This window comes from Schistocerca serialis, chromosome 2 (assembly GCF_023864345.2).
Source record: "Schistocerca serialis cubense isolate TAMUIC-IGC-003099 chromosome 2, iqSchSeri2.2, whole genome shotgun sequence".
NCBI classification, from domain to species: domain Eukaryota; kingdom Metazoa; phylum Arthropoda; class Insecta; order Orthoptera; family Acrididae; genus Schistocerca; species Schistocerca serialis.
The window spans coordinates 134,008,174-134,027,328 of record NC_064639.1 but is presented as its reverse complement, the minus strand read 5'-3'; the positions used below and the strand labels follow the sequence as shown (position 1 = coordinate 134,027,328).

At 45.5% G+C, this 19,155-nt stretch overlaps 1 protein-coding gene across 1 annotated transcript in view; it reads left to right on the top strand.

The window, feature by feature from the left end:
* Window positions 1-17,250, top strand: part of LOC126455780 (hexamerin-like) — a 54,481-nt gene extending 37,231 nt beyond the window's left edge. The window contains exons 9-10 of the mRNA XM_050091545.1: window positions 62-377; window positions 16,814-17,250. Of these exons, the coding sequence (XP_049947502.1) occupies window positions 62-377; window positions 16,814-17,250 (753 nt within the window). The remainder of the gene's footprint in view (window positions 1-61; window positions 378-16,813) is intronic.
* The last annotated feature ends 1,905 nt before the right edge of the window (window positions 17,251-19,155 follow it).

Genomic DNA, 19,155 nt, shown 5'->3' with positions numbered 1-19,155 from the left:
TTCTTCCTCTGTTCTACGCACATGCGAAATTAAATCGAGAACCACCTGTCTTGCATTACAGCTGGAGTTCCCCGGAGTGAAAATCGAGTCCGTGGACGTAGAGAAGCTAGTGACATTCTTCGAGTCCTACGACATTGAGGTGGACAACACGCTCAAAGTATCCAGCGCCGAAGAAGCCGAGAAGGTGAAGATCTTCGCCCGCCAGCCACGTCTTAACCACAAGCCATTCACGTACTGCATCAAGGTGTCCAGTGAGAAGCCGACAAAGGCCATCTTCCGTGTCTTCTACGGACCACAAGTCAATCCACTCGGCAACGAGATACCCCTCGACTATGCCAGACAATACTTTTTAGAATTCGACCGCTTCGTCTACCAAGGTACGTAAACAGTGTCTGATAGCGCAATCGCATGAACGCCAACCTGCTCTATAATCACTGTTTCTGTTGAATTACCACGTCTTTTCTAACGAATGATTGTGGGTGCTACTTTACATGGCTAGGTGAGTAGAAGAAGGGAAAAAAACTATTTTAATCCAGTTATATATTCATGGAGGATTGTTTTTCCGTATCTCCGTATCTACCAGGTTTTGTTGACGTCACCAGCTCTCATCGTAAAAGATGTTAACCAGAATAGCATTCAACAATAAGTAATAGCTCGGAGCAGCGACTCGTATGATAGATTATGTGGTGTAATTGATATTTGGGAGAGTGAAGTCGACATGGTTGTGACATCACACAACACTCGTATAAGTCTAGTCAGCCGTTGGTATAATTCAGCCCTAAGCGAAGATGAAGATTTTTCGTAACGCCTTCCCGCTTCATCTTGATAGAAAGCTGTTCCTTAATTTGTTTTTGACAACTTCGAGCTATAGACGTGAAACAGTTCTAACAGGCTGGCTCTGACATACTATACGTCGCACGCCTCGAAGGCATTCATACTTGTTTCTTCTCTAAATGACTTAATGCTCCGTTCGCTTCTATTTTCTTTACTTTGTATTAGTACATTTATGTCCATTCTTCGAGTTTTCATTTGGATTTCTATTTTATTATTTACAACCTACTTTGAGCTCCTCGTTCTTACGTGACAACTTCTCTTATTTTTCGTACCCTGAAATATACACTCCTGGAAATTGAAATAAGAACACCGTGAATTCATTGTCCCAGGAAGGGGAAACTTTATTGACACATTCCTGGGGTCAGATACATCACATGATCACACTGGCAGAACCACAGACACATAGACACAGGCAACAGAGCATGCACAATGTCGGCACTAGTACAGTGTATATCCACCTTTCGCAGCAATGCAGGCTGCTATTCTCCCATGGAGACGATCGTAGAGATGCTGGATGTAGTCCTGTGGAACGGCTTGCCATGCCATTTCCACCTGGCGCCTCAGTTGGACCAGCGTTCGTGCTGGACGTGCAGACCGCGTGAGACGACGCTTCATCCAGTCCCAAACATGTTCAATGGGGGACAGATCCGGAGATCTTGCTGGCCAGGGTAGTTGACTTACACCTTCTAGAGCACGTTGGGTGGCACGGGATACATGCGGACGTGCATTGTCCTGTTGGAACAGCAAGTTCCCTTGCCGGTCTAGGAATGGTAGAACGATGGGTTCGATGACGGTTTGGATGTACCGTGCACTATTCAGTGTCCCCTCGACGATCACCAGTGGTGTACGGCCAGTGTAGGAGATTGCTCCCCACACCATGATGCCGGGTGTTGGCCCTGTGTGCCTCGGTCGTATGCAGTCCTGATTGTGGCGCTCACCTGCACGGCGCCAAACACGCATACGACCATCATTGGCACCAAGGCAGAAGCGACTCTCATCGCTGAAGACGACACGTCTCCATTCGTCCCTCCATTCACGCCTGTCGCGACACCACTGGAGGTGGGCTGCACGATGTTGGGGCGTGAGCGGAAGACGGCCTAACGGTGTGCGGGACCGCAGCCCAGCTTCATGGAGACGGTTGCGAATGGTCCTCGCCGATACCCCAGGAGCAACAGTGTCCCTAATTTGCTGGGAAGTGGCGGTGCGGTCCCCTACGGCACTGCGTAGGATCCTACGGTCTTGGCGTGCATCCGTGCGTCGCTGCGGTCCGGTCCCAGGTCGACGGGCACGTGCACCTTCCGCCGACCACTGGCGACAACATCGATGTACTGTGGAGACCTCACGCCCTGCGTGTTGAGCAATTCGGCGGTACGTCCACCCGGCCTCCCGCATGCCCACTGTACGCCCTCGCTCAAAGTCCGTCAACTGCACATACGGTTCACGTCCACGCTGTCGCGGCATGCTACCAGTGTTAAAGACTGCGATGGAGCTCCGTATGCCACGGCAAACTGGCTGACACTGACGGCGGCGGTGCACAAATGCTGCGCAGCTAGCGCCATTCGACGGCCAACACCGTGGTTCCTGGTGTGTCCGCTGTGCCGTGCGTGTGATCATTGCTTGTACAGCCCTCTCGCAGTGTCCGGAGCAAGTATGGTGGGTCTGACACATCGGTGTCAATGTGTTCTTTTTTCCATTTCCAGGAGGGTATTATTGTCTTATTATTCCTTGTGTTCGGCCAATACCATCATAAACTGATGATGTCTTATCAAACTGTGGAAGGGCTAATTTTCAATTTCACAGTAAAGCTTATGTCCCTATAGTCTGAAACTTAATGCAGATAAGTTCCTGGCAATCGGGCAACGAAAGGTTTTCTTGGCTGTGGTATCACCGTCATTGTGGTGAAGAGCAAGTAGAGTATGGTCCGACGCCGTCTTCACATAAATTTTATGTCCGGATTAAATCAGTGTTGTCAATAAACGGTCGTGAACACGTTGTTTAAAGCTCTCTTCCACAGAAACCTGCAGCAATCACATGCTCCAAAACACTGATACGCAACACCGCACGTTACAAGTTGTTCGTTGCTTGTAGGCATCATAGACATCATTTTAATCCTCCTCTTGTTCGACTGTGCAAAGAGATAGTAGTAAATAGCCCCTCCACGAGAAAGAGTAGCACACAGTACCCGCCCTCCCTTACGCTACCAGCCTCTGTAGCCGAGATCAACAACGCACTTTCCTACGCGCACATTCAAAGAAGAGGAGTTGGCTAATAGGAGCCGAGAAATCGAAACCATTCGAATGTTGTCGACCACTATAGACTTCTTTTATTGATATTAAATATGTCTCCAGAGGGCTACTAACTAAACTTAGTCACTACTGATCTTTAGCAGTTGATCTCCGTCAACCACTTCCATTAGCCGCATCGGCGAGAGTCTCCTAAGGGCGCATACACGGTAGTGCCTTCCCCTACCATCCGCTAGCAGCCATTTCTTTCTCGTGCTGGAAGAAACTGTCAGTGTCGTCGATAATTCAACCTCTAGACAGTCTTGTGGAATGAGGACATGTGGCACTGTTTATGATGGTACGTTTGTTGTTTAGAGTTGTTACTCTTGGATGGCTCCTCCTTTTTCTTTAGAATTTTTATTCATTTGTTAGGGAAAAGATGCTCGTCGTCCTACATTTCACACATATCTAAATCTTTCTCAAGCAGTTCGTGAAATGGTCTTTTGACGTTACCTGCTCCCAACAGCGCAGTTCTTATGGGGTAACATGCAACTGCAACGTTCTTGCTTCTTTTTTCAAAAAAATTTAACTTAATTACTGAGGGGGTACAAACACCTTAGGGTTCAACTTTCCTTTAAGATTCATCGCAGCATTTCGTTCATTACGTTTATTATTCTAATAGGGAAAGAAAGTATTAGATCTATTGGTATAATTCGCTTATCACAATTCCTACTACTGACCTGTATGTTTGCCGGAATCGGAGAACATTAATAGATCTTTAATTGAATGCATAGAGATGACGTCGCATGTCTTAGCCCAATGCGTTGGGGTTAGTGACTTTAACATTACGCTGAAAGTCTAACTGAATAAGCTTTTTCAGTCTTGTCACAGAAGCATGCTGTGGTGAAACAAGTTGTTCTTGATGTTCATGCACTTCCTCTTCACAACCAAAAACCACGTATCATTGAGCTTCTCACTTTCATCTTTCCAGCTAAAATTGTTTGCGTGTGCAGTAACCTCTGTGGTTGTCTGTATGACCTATTGTGGTATCCGCTTCTGGGTGCCAGGGCTTGAGCTTTATCGTATAAAATGATGTAGTTTCCCGCCAAAAGTCGCGTCCCGATACAGCTGATTTACGTACGAGGGCTACTGGGAAAGTAAGGTAAGATCGGTCGCGAAATGGAAACCACTGTGAAAATCAAAACTGTTTTATTTGCAACAGTTGGCTACAACTACTTCTCTACACAGTCGCCGCTCCAACTTAGACGTTTGTCGCAGCATTGTACCAACATCCCAATATCCTCTGTTGTCTGCGACTTCGTACACAGTTGCAAGGGCTGGTTGGCTACAGAATGGTGCGGCAACTGTCGTCGTAGGGAAGTTGGAGAGGAGCAAACACTTCCCGTCGAAAACGCTGAAGGAGCATCTTCATTGCTCCTGCAGAGAGCGGTCGAGATCTGTCATAAAGAAGGAAACGGAAGACGGTTATGTTACGTGGACTGCCTGATATTAGGCGAAGTCTCTCATCAGACCCTCACACTGGGCGGGAGACACTATTTTCTAGGCATTTTTACGTGCTCACTGTTGATTCAGCACTGAATTTTTTCTGAATTTACAAGAGTTACACCGAAGAAGTAAGAGTTTCCTAAATATGAAAAACTGTACCAAGTTACAATATGTCTTGTACTTGGGAACAAAAATTCTGTTAAAATTTAAAAATCTTGCAATCGAGAAAATCCTGTCAGTACTGTATTTAATGATCTATGTGTTACGTTATTACTCTAGTACAAAAAAATAATCAGTAAGCGAAATCAAATTAAGAGGTAGTATTGTCAGAAACCTGTTACAAGTTAAAATATTTTGAAATAGAAGGTGTTGGAAACTATCGCAAATTTCGATTTTTAAGAAAGAGGAAGTTGTTAAGACATTAAAAAAACTCAGTTCATTTACAGTTGTCGCCTGTTCCATGGTAGAAGACCTTCCTTTTCTAGTTACAAGATGGTGCACGACTGACAAGGTATGGTTTAACTGTCGGCACGTTATGTAACTAATTTTAAAAGTATATAGAATTTTAATCATATAACACTCTGTAATTGAAGTGTTAACAATATCCTCCAAATTGCTTTAATACATTTCCAGCTCTTAAATATGTAGAATTCATAGTATCTACAAACGCTAAGCAAGAGGCAGCTTTACGCCTCACAACAACAAAAGCTATAGATAATGCTGGGCCGGCTGCTGGTGGTCGAGCGGTTCAAGGCGCTCCAGTCTGGAACCGCGCGATCGCTACGGTCGCAGGTTCGAATCCTGCCTCGGGCATGGCTGTGTGTGATGTCCTTAGGTTAGTTAGGTTTAAGTAGATCTAAGTTTTAGGGGACTGATGACCTGAGATGTTAAGTCCCATAGTGCTCAGAGCCATTTGAACCATTTTTTAGATAATGCTGGAAACTGCTCATGGAGGTCTCTAGTGCGTGTTCCTTCACGTGAGTGTACAAGCAGTCACTAGTGTCTGATTAAAATTACTTACCGCTTGGCACTTCACGCGTTGGAGCTCGTTTCCTCCAGTCATAGCGCTCAACGTCATGACCGACCTGTTCGCCATTGCCAAACCACCACAACCACTGATTACTTTACGTCCAATTCCTTGGCCGCATTTCTTTTTTGATGTGTTAGGAATTTTGGATCCCGACTCCAAGGTCCTGCCCCCTTCTGTTTCGCATTTCATCGGACATGATAATACACACACACACACACACACACACACACACACACACACACACAAGGATGCTAAAGAAATACGCATTTTCCATACAGAGCACTTATTATTATTATTATTATTCTCGTGTCAGGAACATACACGTACATGTACATACATTTTACACAGTTATGATTAAATTACTTTTGACCAAAACTTAGCCTCTTCCAACGCATTTTTTGTTGTTTGTTGAATGTCATCTTCTGTGCAGGAGACTGGGCACAATCGCCACGTTGACTGTGCCAAACTGTCTGTTCTTCTCCACAGTCACACTGAATATCATTTGGATCAGTGTATCCCCATCTAGCCAAGTTAACTTTTGATCCTTTAACGCCGAATCTCAGTCTATTCAGTGACTTCCAAGTTGTCTATTCCCCTTCATGGCCTGGAGGTAAAGCATCAACAACTCTTTTCCAACCAAGGGGAAGGTAGGTCGTAGTCCTCCATAGTTGTAGCCTAGCTTTTTCAACAGTGGTTCTAAGTTCCTTTGATGTCCTAAGGAAACTCTTCCTTGACTTCAGTCGTTGTGGATGCGGTTCATGCCCATACAGAAGGTGGGTAATTTCCTGTTCCACTGCTTTTCTTTCCTTGTTCGTAGCTATCTCTCTTCGAACAGGTGGTGGTGCTATTCCTGCGAGATGGTGAAGCCATTCGATTTCAAGCAACCTGTTATAATTCTACAGGTTTCGCTGAGAGCTACATCCACCTGTTTGGCATGAGTTGAATTATACCAAACAGGACAGGCATACTCTGCCGCAGAATAGCATAGTGCCATTGCAGATGTTAGGATTGTTTCAGATTGACTTCCTCACTGTGATCCGGCCACATTGTTCCTGGTAGAAACTTTCGACTTGCATTTCATGCAGTGCTTTTTGAAAGTGAGAGATCTGTCAAATATCACTCCTAGGTATTTTGGAGCCTCGTAGTGTTCCAGTTCGATCCCCGACCATAGTATTTTCGACTTTCTAATGGCGTCCTTGTGTCTCAAATGAAAAGTCTTTGAAGGGTTTGGTTTAAGCTGGTTTGTGTTGTAATATCTAGATAGATCTTCAAGGGCATTCGTGAAGTTGTCCTCCAACGATTCAAAATCTGTGCTCTTGGTGGGTAGAGCGACGTTAGCAAATAAGAAGCTCCTGGTGTTTGGGGCTATAGGTTGGTCGTTCGTGTATATATTAAACAGAATTGGAAACAAAACACTTCCTTGCGGGAGGCCATTCTTCTGTAATCTCCATCGAACACGCTGTCCTTGAAAGTCGACGAAGAACCTGCGATTACGCAGAAGGGAGCCGATGAGTCTGGTTAGACCTAAATCTTTGGTCAGATTGTAGACCTTGACTAGTAGTAGCTGGTGACTGACCGTATCATACGCCGCTGATAAGTCGACAAATGCCACTCCTGTCACCTTCAGAGATTCAAAGCCATCTTCTATAAATTGTGTGTGATTTACCAATTGTCCAGTACAGCTTTTACCTGGACGAAATCCAGATTGCTGAGGTATAAGTGAGGAGTTAAATGCAAACGATAGGCGATTTAAAATCAGGCTTTCCAGTATTTTGTAAAGATGACAAATAAGTGCAGCTGGTCTAAAATTCTTTGGATCATTTCCTTCTTTGCCAGGTTTCAGCAAAGCATTCACTCGACTCTTCCGCCATATCATTGGAATTTGGTTTCTCCTTACACAGTTATCGAAAAGTTGTATTTAAAGCGAGGTGTTTAATTTGCTCGGTTCGTACATCATCCAAGCCATCTGAGTTGCCATTTTTACTTTGTTTGATAGGCTTCTGTAGTTCTTCCATTCATAATGATGATGTAAGGTCATTACCCTCCTCTTGCTCTTCTCTTTGCAATTTCGGTTTTTGTGATTTGTGTGTTGGCTTGCTTCCCGCTCATCAGTAATTGATGTGCTACACACAGCACTAACCAAATAGAACTGGAATCTTTCGCGCAACACGCGATTCGGTGTCACATGCGAATATACACTATTGGCCATTAAAATTGCTACACCAAGAAGAAATGCAGATGATGAACGGGTTTCATTGGACAAATATATTATACTAGAACTGACATGTGATTACATTTTCACGCAGTTTGGGTGCATAGATCCTGAGAAATCAGTACCCAGAACAACCACCTCTGGCCCTAATAACGGCCTTGATACGCCTGGGCATTGAGTCAAACAGAGCTTGGATGGCGTGTACAGGTACAGCTGCGCATGCAGCTTCAACGCGATACCACAGTTCATCAAGAGTAGTGACTGGCGTATTGTGACGAGCCAGTTGCTCTGCCACCATTGACCAGAAGTTTTCAATTGGTGAGAGATCTGGAGAATGTGCTGGCCATGGCAGCAGTCGAACATTTTCTGTATCCAGAAAGGCGCGTACAGGACCTGCAACATGCGGTCGTACATTATCATCCTGAAATGTAGGGTTTCACAGGGATCGAATGAAGGGTAGAGCCATGGGTCGTAACACATCTGAAACGTAACGTCTACTGCTCAAAGTGCCGTCAATGCGAACAAGAGGTGACCGATACGTGTAACCAATGGTACCCCATACCATCACGCCGGGTGATACGCCAGTATGGCGATGACGTGTGCATTCACCGCGATGTCACCAAACACGGATGCGACCATCATGATGCTACAAACAGAACCTGGATTCATCCGAAAAAATGACGTTTTACCATTCGTGCACCCAGGTTCGTCGTTGAGTACACCATCGCAGGCGCTTCTGTCTGTGATGAAGCGTCAGGGTTAACTGCAGCCGTGGTCTCCGAGCTGATAGTCCTTGCTGCTGCAAACGTCGTCGAACTGTTCGTGCAGATGGTTGTTGTCTTGCAAACGTCCCCATCTGTTGACTCAGTGATCAAGACGAGGCTGCACGATCCGTTACAGCCATGCGGATAAGATGCCTGTCATCTCGATTGCTAAGTGATACGAGGTCGTTGTGATCCAGCACAGCGCTCCGTATTACATTCCTGAACCCACCGATTCCATATTCTGCTAACAGTCATTGGATGTCGACCAACGCGAGCAGCAATGTAGCGATACGATAAACCGCAATCGAGATAGGCTACAATCCGACCTTTATCAAAGTCGGAAACTTGATGGTAGACATTTCTCCTCCTTAGACGAGGCATCACAACAACGTTTCACCAGGCAACGCCAGTCAATGCTGTTTGTGTATGAGAAATCGGTTGGGAACTTTCCTCATGTCAGCACGTTGTAGATGTCGCCACCGGCGCTAACCTTGTGTGAATGCTCTGAAAAGCTAATCATTTGCATGTCGGTTAAAGTTCGCGTCTGTAGCACGTCATCTTCGTGGTGTACCAATTTTAATGGCCAGTAGTGTACAACTATTATCATCACGGAGGAAGGCAACGGTTCATCGTTGCAACCGGTTCTGGAAATTAATAAATGTGAGAATGCAATGCCAGGTGGTGGAATAGGGAAGTGTAAGATACTTTGTGACTGTGTAAAAGGCCGCGGGTTCAAATCTCGTTAAGTGCTTTAAAAATTTTTATTTCTAAATCTTATCAAAATGGCATTAATTATTACTTTTATTCAATATACTGGTGTAAGCGTAGTTTTTTCTAATACTTTATCGCGTCATTGTCGTCATCGTATTGACTTTTTATTTGCTCATATTTTTTTATTACCTTCCTTTTCTCGTTTATTATCTGCTCGTGTCGTCTATAACCTGTAAACAGGACAGATCATCGACTGGTAACATGGCAGCTCTTATAGCCAGTGTGAGGATAGTTTCAGGTAACCAGTAAAAACGAAAATTACAGTCAGCTTAAATTTTTCAGTCTTGAGTTTGCTTCTAGAAGTTAGTGTTAACAGCCGTGAATAAAGCGAGAGTGACTGATACACTGACGAGAAGAAAAAAATCGCTACACCAAGAAGGAGTAGGATGACATAATCGAAAGTTGGAAGGCGTGCTTTTCCGCCTGAAATATGGTATATGTTCATACTGCGCGCTAGCAGCATAAGAGCAGCGCAAGTACTGCCACTAAGGAGATGTAAATTAGGTTTCTATATTCCGACATAATTGTCGTAAGGAGTGTGATCATAATATAACTTAAACATTTATTTGACACTAAAATAGTGAAGCCATAGTCACAGAACATAAAACTTTTCTTTTAAAAAGGAAGGAGTTACATTACCGGTTTCAAAGAACTACGTCGTTATTTTCAAATTTTTAAAAAAGAAAAATTGTATGTACTGTGACTGTGGCTTCACTATTTTAATGCCAAATAAAAATTTAAATTAGGTTTGCTTTAAATACACGCTGTAACAGTCGTGTCGTTATTTACCTCCGAGACTGGACGTGGCGATATGATTTTAGTCTGGAAAGCCTTTAAGGTGTCAATGACGCTATTATCTACACCTCACTGAGTTTGAACGAAGTGGTGTAATAGGGCTACGAGAAGCTGTACGGTCCTTCTGTGATACTGCAGGAAGTCTTGGCAGGGATGTATCCAATGTACATGACTGATGGCAGCGGTGGTCACGAGTATGTACAGGCTCAGCAATACCGGGCTCAGGAAGATCACGTGCAACCAACGAGAAGGAAGACCATCGTGTTCAGCGTATGGCTCTGGCACATCGTACTGCCTCGGTGAACTGCGCCGACGAAGTATTGTGCGATTTTCACAACAACATCCGGTGTGTCGCACGAGAACCATATTTACAGCATATGAAGATGGCATCTGTTCTTTCGGACATGTCCAAAAGAACAGTTGCCGTCTTCATATCATTAAAGGCTGACCGGCTGATGAACTCCTTCAGTGCGGATGCACACGAATTGCCTGAACTCTTACGGGACTCGGTGGATTGTCTGCCGCGAGTAAGGGCTATAATGGCAGGGGCACTCCGAATGTGGTGTGTGGACTATAAGTTGAGAGTGTGGGTCTCACGGGGAGTGCGACGGACATGAGTCCCTGCAGTCGCACTATCCTCTGTACCCTCGGTGGCTCAGATGGACAGAGCGTCTGCCATGTAAGCAGGAGATCCCGGATATTCGAGTCCCGGTCGGAGCACACATTTTCAACCGTGCCCGTTGATGTATATCAACGCCTGTCAGCGGCTAATGGTATTGATTTAATTGTAACTTCATATTTACAACAGGCATCCGCGAGTCGGCTTGTACGGCGATTGTGTTGCGCCTCACGCTGGCTCTTTTCTCCCTAGTAGTCTCCAATCGCTTAGGCACAAATTTCGTCGAACTAAATGATACGGCAAGGGGTTAATCGGACTATAGATCGAAATACCATCCAGGTAACATCATGTGTGCCTACCATACAGGTACAACATTCTCTCCTACTAGCAAGAGAACCGTGCAAACACGAATTTTAATTTTTCCTAATTTTTTTCGTTTCATTCTTTTGCGTGCTAGGTAAAGCAAGAGCCAGAGCGGGGCCCCACAACGAACTTTTGACGTCACACTAGTCGGCTTGTCTGGCATATATCGTCAATCCTCGGCCCACGGGAAATGAACATGTAATTGAAAAGATACCCATTACAGGTATTAATTTCGTCGTGTGCTATCGGGAGCCTGTATTCACTTAAACGAGCAGTCAAGAATTATAGAACTGGTCTAAAATAGTTACTCGCTCCCCACCGGATACGACTGCTGACATTCGTGTAAGACCTGTAATGTCACATTCTGTGACGTACAGTCTGTCTTTTTTGTGGGCCTCGTGCCAGAGATAGCCCCAGTTTCCCGTGTCTAGTTATACCCCTGGTTCAATTACCGACCCGTGGTATAACACAATGACGTGATAAAAACCATGGGATACCTCCTAACATCGGGTCGTACTGCAACTCGACGTTGCATGGATTCAAAAAGTCGTTGCAATTCTCCTGGAAAAATACTGCGCTGTGCTGCCACCACAACCGTCCACAGCTGAGAAGTTGTTCACGGTGCAGGACTTTGTGCACGAACTGACCTCTCTATTATTCCCATCAGTGTTCGATGGGGCTTATGTAGGACGATCTTAGTGGCCAGTGCATTCTCTCGAATTGCCCAAAATGTTCTTCAAAACAATCACGAATAATTGTGGCCTGGTGACATGCCGCAATGTCATCCATAAAATTTCCAACGTTCTTTGGAAACATGAATGATTGTAATTGGCCTCCAAGTAGCCGAACGTATTCATTCCCAATCAATGATCCGTTCAGTTGGTCCAGAGTACTCAGTCATAGCATGTAAAGACAGACCACAACATTATGGAGCCATCACCAGGTTGCACAGTGTCTTGTTGATAACTTGGGTCCGTGGCTTCGTGGGGTCTGCGCCGCACTCTAATCAGCTCATACCAACTGAAATCGGGACATCCGACCAGAATAAGGTTTTCCAGTCGTCTAGGGTCCAACCGATATGGTCACGAGCCCAGGTGAAGGTCTGCCGCGATGTCGTGTTATCAGCAAATGCACTCGCGTCGGTAGTCAACACCAAATTCGCCGCACTGTCCTAACAGATAGGTTCGTCGTCCGTCCCACATTGATTGTTGCAGTGACTTCTCGCAGTGTTGCCTGTCTGCTAGAACTCTCAACTCTACACGCAAACGCCGCTGCTCTCAGTCGTCAAGTGAAGGCTGTCGGCTACTGCGTTGTCCGTGATGAGCGATAACGCCTGAGCTTTGGTGTTCTCTGCACACTGTTGGCACTATGGATCTCGAAATACTGAATTCCCTAACGATTTCCGAAATGGAATGTCCCATGCGTCTAGCTCCAACTACCATTCCGCGTTCGAAGTTTATTGATTCACGTCGTGCGGCCGCAATCGCGTCGGAAACGTTATCACACGAATCACCCGAGTCGAAACGATAGCTCCGCCAATGCACTGCCCTTCTATAGCTTGTTACAAATTATGTGTCCCTTTAGAAGTCAGATCTGGAACCTAGAGAGATCTGGGGAGATTGAATAAGAGTGGAAAATGGAAATGAGCGTTTGGCGTCATTGGCCGGGAGGCCCCTCGCGGGGCAGGTCCGGCCGCCATATCGCAGGTCTTATTACATTCGGCGCCACATTGGGCGACCTGCACGCCGGATGGGGATGAAATGATGATGAACACAACACAACACCCAGTCCCTGAGCGGAGAAAATCTCCGACCCAGCCGGGAATCGAACCCGGGCCCAGAGGACGGCAATCCGTCACGCTGACCACTCAGCTACTGGGGCGGACTTTGAATAAGAGTGTCTGACAGCTCTTTCCACCAACCTATAGTCTTCTAAAGTTGTGTCCCCAGTGCAGAAGACAGCTCGTCGGTCGTGGGATCCTCTTCAGTGGGGGCTGCCATGCTGTCAATTTGAAGCTGTGAGTGTGCTTTTTGCGGGATGCCACTTGCTCAGGCTAGTCTCTGTATCTACAGAGGGCAAGATCTGTAGTGCTGACAATTCTCATTAATGTATCCTGTTTGGTTATTATTGAAATTTTCACACATTTACACTGTCTTTTACAACAATCGACATGTTGTTGTTGTTGTTGTTGTTCTCTTCAGTCCTGAGACTGGTTTAATGCAGCTCTCCATGCTAGTCTATCCTGTGCAAGCTTCTTCATCTCCCAGTACCTACTGCAAGCTACATCCTTCTGAATCTGCTCGACATAGCTTTCTTAATTGTATTGTAACTTTCCCATCCAACTTCCGAAATATGACACACATGTCCGGCTCTCCAGTACGCACTAGACAGAGTGAGTATTACTTACCCACAACTGAGTTACGCCCGACATAGAGTACATGTCAGACTGGCTCTGAAGGACACCTGAAACAGAGTGAGTATTGCTGATTCACATCTAAGTAACGCGCGATACTGAGATACGTGTCCGACCCTCCACGACGCCCGAAACATACAACATGGCCGGCTCTGAAGAACATCCGAAACAGAGTGACTAGCGCAGCCTAAGTACTTCGTCTCCTAGGCATGTCAAAGCGACCTGAAGGTGTCCAAAGCACTTCCGTTGCAATATCGCTACTCTTATATTTCTCAAAGCTAGTGAAATTTAATACACAAAACCTATAGACTCGTAGGGTAACCATGAGAGATTGTGAAACTAAGAACTGGGTTAAATACAATGAAAAGTATGTAAATAATTAATAAGAGAAGTTAGGCGTTCTAGCGCCTATAGTGAGATTAAAACTACTTTGTACTTGACAGTTCGCTAAGCGGCCGTGCGATGTTGCCAGCTGCCGCTGTAAAAAATGGAAGTCGTGTTTTTTTTTTGTAATTTGGCAACTGTACATGGTAGGGTGATACGAGGACTACCTCCTGACACTTTTTTTTAACTCAGTGAAAATTTTGTGCTACTGAAATAGAGAAATATTTAACTTTTAACGGAAAGTTGAATTTTCACGCTACTCAATATTATCTCCTAAACCATGTGTCGCACAACAACAACATTTTTATGTTGTCTTCAGTGGCATATTTTGATAATGTTTGTAAACTTTCTGAGCAATACAGCCAGTAATAGTGAAGTAATAAATTAAAATCTCACGTCTGACGCGGAACTTTTTCCAAATCAACATCAGAAATGTAGTAAGCGACAAACTTTTTCCCTTTACATTTTTCGTGGAGGGCCAAAGCGAGAAAAAGTTTCGGAAAGGTTTGAATTTATTTTTAGAGCTTGTTGGAATTGGGTGGGTGCTACAGATTCGCCAAGACGAGAATAGTATTGTGCATACCGTTCAAGTGCTGATATAACTTAACGCGGGGTGGGAGAAAGCAGCACATATACTGCCGTTAGTTACATTTTCGCCTTGTGCCATGAATTTCGCAACAAATCACAGGACTCAAAATACCAATACAACGAGACCAACACCACCAAAAGGTGTTTTTTTTTTTTTTTTTTTTTCAACGTACCATCACTCGACGTGTTCTGTGTCCGACAGCTGGAACACGCCGCTTATATCTGTGTCGCTAGAACTTTCAGATGACTCCCCGACGGCAATAATTAATTCGGAAACACTATCTTCCAATAAGGATTCGTTCATCCATGCCTCCTGAATGACAGCTTTTGTATGTACTACAACATTACTCCAGTTTGCCACAGTTACTTTAGAAACAGCTTCATGTAAAAGTCTCCACTTCTGAAAGCCTGAATGTCTTGTTTTCACATGCTATGTACCCCTTGATTTGGGCCCATATTAGCTCTATAGCATTAAAGTGACAATGATAGGGAGGTAATCTAATTACAGAATGTCCATGTTTGTTGGCAACTTCATCTACAACGTATGTCGGGTGTCGTGGCTTGTTTCCACTTTCTTCATTCCGCGTTCGAATTGTATATTATTTCGCCGTAACCACTGTATAGTTTCGTCTTTTCTAGAAGATAGCGTTGGGGCTTTGTCCTTCACAACAGTGTGGTATGGCGCATTGTCAATAATGATGTACGACAGTTTCTCCAAATTCGGTAACAGTGAATTTTCAAACCATCATAAAAAGGTGGCGTGGTTCATTTCCTCGTGAAAATCTGAGGTTTTCTTTGACCTGAAAACATGTAAACAGCCAGGAACAAACCCACGGGCGGTACCTGCATGCCGGCCAGTGTGGCCGAGCGGTTCTAGGCGCTTCAGTCTGGAACCGCGCGACCGCTACGGTCGCAGGTTCGAATCCTGCCTCGGGCATGGATGTGTGTGTGATGTCCTTAGGTTAGTTATGTTTAAGTAGTTCTAAGTTCTAGGGGACTAATGACCTCAGATGTTAAGTCCCATAGTGCTCAGAGCCAATTTGGTACCTGCATGAACAACAATAATTCTGCTTCCTTTGCCAACAGGTATTGCCATTCCTTCTTGTGATCCGTCAGACCTACCTGTCTTCAGTGTATGAGCAGAATTCACCCATGTTTCATCTAGCCACACTAAATCATCGAATTCAATGTCCTTTACCTGTCGCAAAAATCGGCATCGCCAAGCAGCAATATCTTGCCGTTCCAAGAGAACTGTACGACCCTTTAATGTTTGGTAATTAAATCCCAGGTTTAATAAAACCAGCCGAAGAGATGACTTACTGCCAGCTTCTTTAAGCGTTACATGCAGTTTTTGTAACGTTGGATGCTCTCTACGGTGATAATATGCATACTAATGTCTGCGAATCGCACCCTGTTCGAAAGAATCAACATTCGTCACATGTTTCTCGACGCGTCGTTTTTTCCCCGGAATTTCCAGACTTGGCGGTTCGGAGTTAAGATTTGATAGCCCGCAATGTGTACTCAGCTTTTCATTTTGCTCTTTGCCATGTTTATAACGGTTGTTCTGCTTATTCTTAATGATGCCGCAGTCCTCTCGACTACCTTATTAACGGAAAGAAGAGGCCCTCCCGTCTCCCTTTCCATCTCAAAATATTGTCTTACGTTGCAGACGTATTCGCGCGATTGTCCTCTCAATGCTATTCCTTGGCCAACTTTCTTCGAAGATGATTTCGGACTACGAACTCTGGGACGACCACGCTTTTTATTTTCGGACATTTTGTACACAGAAGTCACTACAGTAATTTATCACACACTCGTAGTGGAAACAAAGGAGAATCAGACACTGAGATAATGCAGTTCACACGACACCACGCGCGTGAGACCAGGTGTTAGCAGCTACTGAACCATGACGCATAAGCAGTGGCAACTATGCAGGGGAGGGGCGCTGAACGTCGGCGTGCGATTGGCCCGCACTGTCTCACGGTCACGTGCGCGGCTAGCTGTCAAGTACAAAGTTGTTTTAATCGGACTATATCACCCGACCGTGCCGACCAATCAGAAGCAAGTTCAGTACAATTGGCGGATCAAGCTGCATCAAAGCGAGCTTCTACGAAAATAAAATACTGGCGGCCACAGCCAGGAATATCAATCACATTCTGTACGCGATACTACCGCCATCTGAATACTGTATGTGATTTTTGTCACCTCATTGCAACATTTGCAGCCCGCGCAGTTTACATTGGTTTGTGGAGCACAGCCGCAGGTAAACAGCAGAGCGGTAATAATGACGTGCCGTTTGATGTCCCGTACAGTGCAAGCCGGCGAGAACGTGATCGAGCGCAACAGCAGCGATGCGGTGAGCACGCGGCCCGACTCCGTGCCGACGTCGCAGCTGGTGGAGGCGGTGGAGGCGGCGCTGCAGGGGAAGCGCGACTTCTGGCCCGCCGGCGTGTCGCGCCGGGGGTTCCCCGGCCGGCTGCTGCTGCCGCGCGGCCGCCGCGCCGGCCTGCCGCTCCGCCTCTACGTCATCGCCAGCCCCCTGGCGGAGGACGCGCCCGCCGCCGCCCTCGAGCCTCGGGCGCCCCTCGCCGGCGACTGGGGCGTCTCGCTCGCAGACGGCCGCCCGGTCGCCTTCCCCTTCGACCGGCGCATCCCCTACAACCACGTCTTCAACGTGCCCAACTCCTACACCAAGAACGTCCTCGTCTTCCACGTAGACGTCGACGAGAACATCAAAGCAGAAGACTAAACGCAAACAGTTATGTAATTTTCCACCCGCCAACTCCTTGCAGAGTCAAATAAATCTTATGTTTTCTGCGTAACAGAAATTGTTTCATTTAATCAGATGGAAAGATACTATCAAATACAGGGTGTTTCACACTTCTATACCCGGGCCAGTCAAACATGCCACTCGACAGTTCGCGTGTAGTTGGCTATACTGCGATTGCGAGGTTGCAATAGCTGCCACCGCACACGCCCATAGCCCCGAAGCACGTTTTGTACATCTACATCTACATGGATACTCTGCAAATCACATTCAAGTGCCTGGCAGAGGGGTTGTCGAACCACCTTCACAATTCTAAAAAAAGTGTGTGTGAAATATGATGGCACTTAACTGCTAAGGTCATCAGTCCCTAAGCTTACACACTACTGAACCTAAATTATCCTAAGGACAAACACACACATCCATGCCCGAGCGAGGACTCGAACCTCCGCCGGGACCAGCCGCACAGTCCACAACTGCCGCGCCTAGAGCGCTCGGCTAATCCCGCGCGGCCTTTCACAATTCTCCATTATTCCACTCTCGTATAGCGCGTTGAAAGAATGAACTCCTATATCTTTCCGAACGAGCTCTGATTTCCCTTATTTTATCGTGGTGATCGTTTCTCCCTATGTAGATCGGTGTCAACAAAATATTTTCGCATTCGGAGGAGAACTTTGGTGATCGGAATTTCGTGAGAAGATTCCGTCGCAACGAAAAACGCCTTTCTTTTGTTTCCAGCCCGAACCCTGTATCATTTCTGTGACACTCTCTCCCATATTTCGCGATAATACAAAACGTGCCGCCTTTCTTTGAACTTTTTCGATGTACTCCGTCAGTCCTATCTGGGAAGGATCCCCCACCGCGCACCAGTATTCTAAAAGAGGACGGACAAGCGTCGTGTAGGCAGTCTTCTTAGTAGGTCTGTTACATTTTCTAAGTGTCCTGCCAATAAAACGCAGTCTTTGGTTATCCTTCCCCACAACATTTTCTGTGTGTTCTTTCCAATTTAAGTTGTTCGTAATTGTAATATCTAGGTATTTAGGTGAATTTACGGCTTTTAGATTAGACTGATTTATCGTGTAACCCACGTTTAACTAATTCCTTTTAGCACTCATGTGGATGACCTCACACTTTCCGTTATTTAGGGTCAACTCCCAATTTTCGCACCATTCGCATACCTTTCCAAAATCGTTTTGCAATTTGTGTTGATTTTCTGATGACAAAATTAGTCGATAAACGACAGCGTCATCTCCGAACAACCGAAGACGGCTGCTCACATTGTCTCCAAAATCGTTTATATAGATAAGCAACAGCAAAGGGCCTATAACATTACCCTGGGGAACGCCAGAAATCACTTCCGTTTTACTCGATGACTTTCCGTCATTTACTACGAACTGTGACCTCTCTGACAGGAAATCGCAAATCCAGTCACATAACTGAGACGATATTCCATAAGCACGCAATTTCACTACGAGCCGCCTGTGTGGTACAGTGTCAAAAGCCTTCCGGATATCCAGAAATAAGGAATCGATCTGAAATCCCTCGTCAATAGTACTCAACACTTCATGTGAATAAGGAGCTAGTAGTGTTTCACAGGAACGATGCTTTCTAAACCCATGTTGACTGTGTGTCAATAGACCGTTTTCTTCGAGGTAATTCATAATGTTCGAACACAATACATGTTCCAGAATCCTGCTGCATATCGACGTTAACGATATGGGCCTGTAATTTAGTGGATTACTCCCACTACCTTTCTTGAATATTGGTGTGACCTGTGCAACTTCCCAGTCTTTGGGTACGGATCTATCGCGAGCGAACGGTTGTATATGATTGTTAAGTATGGGGCTACTGCATCAGCATACTCCGAAAGGAACCTATTTGGTATACAGT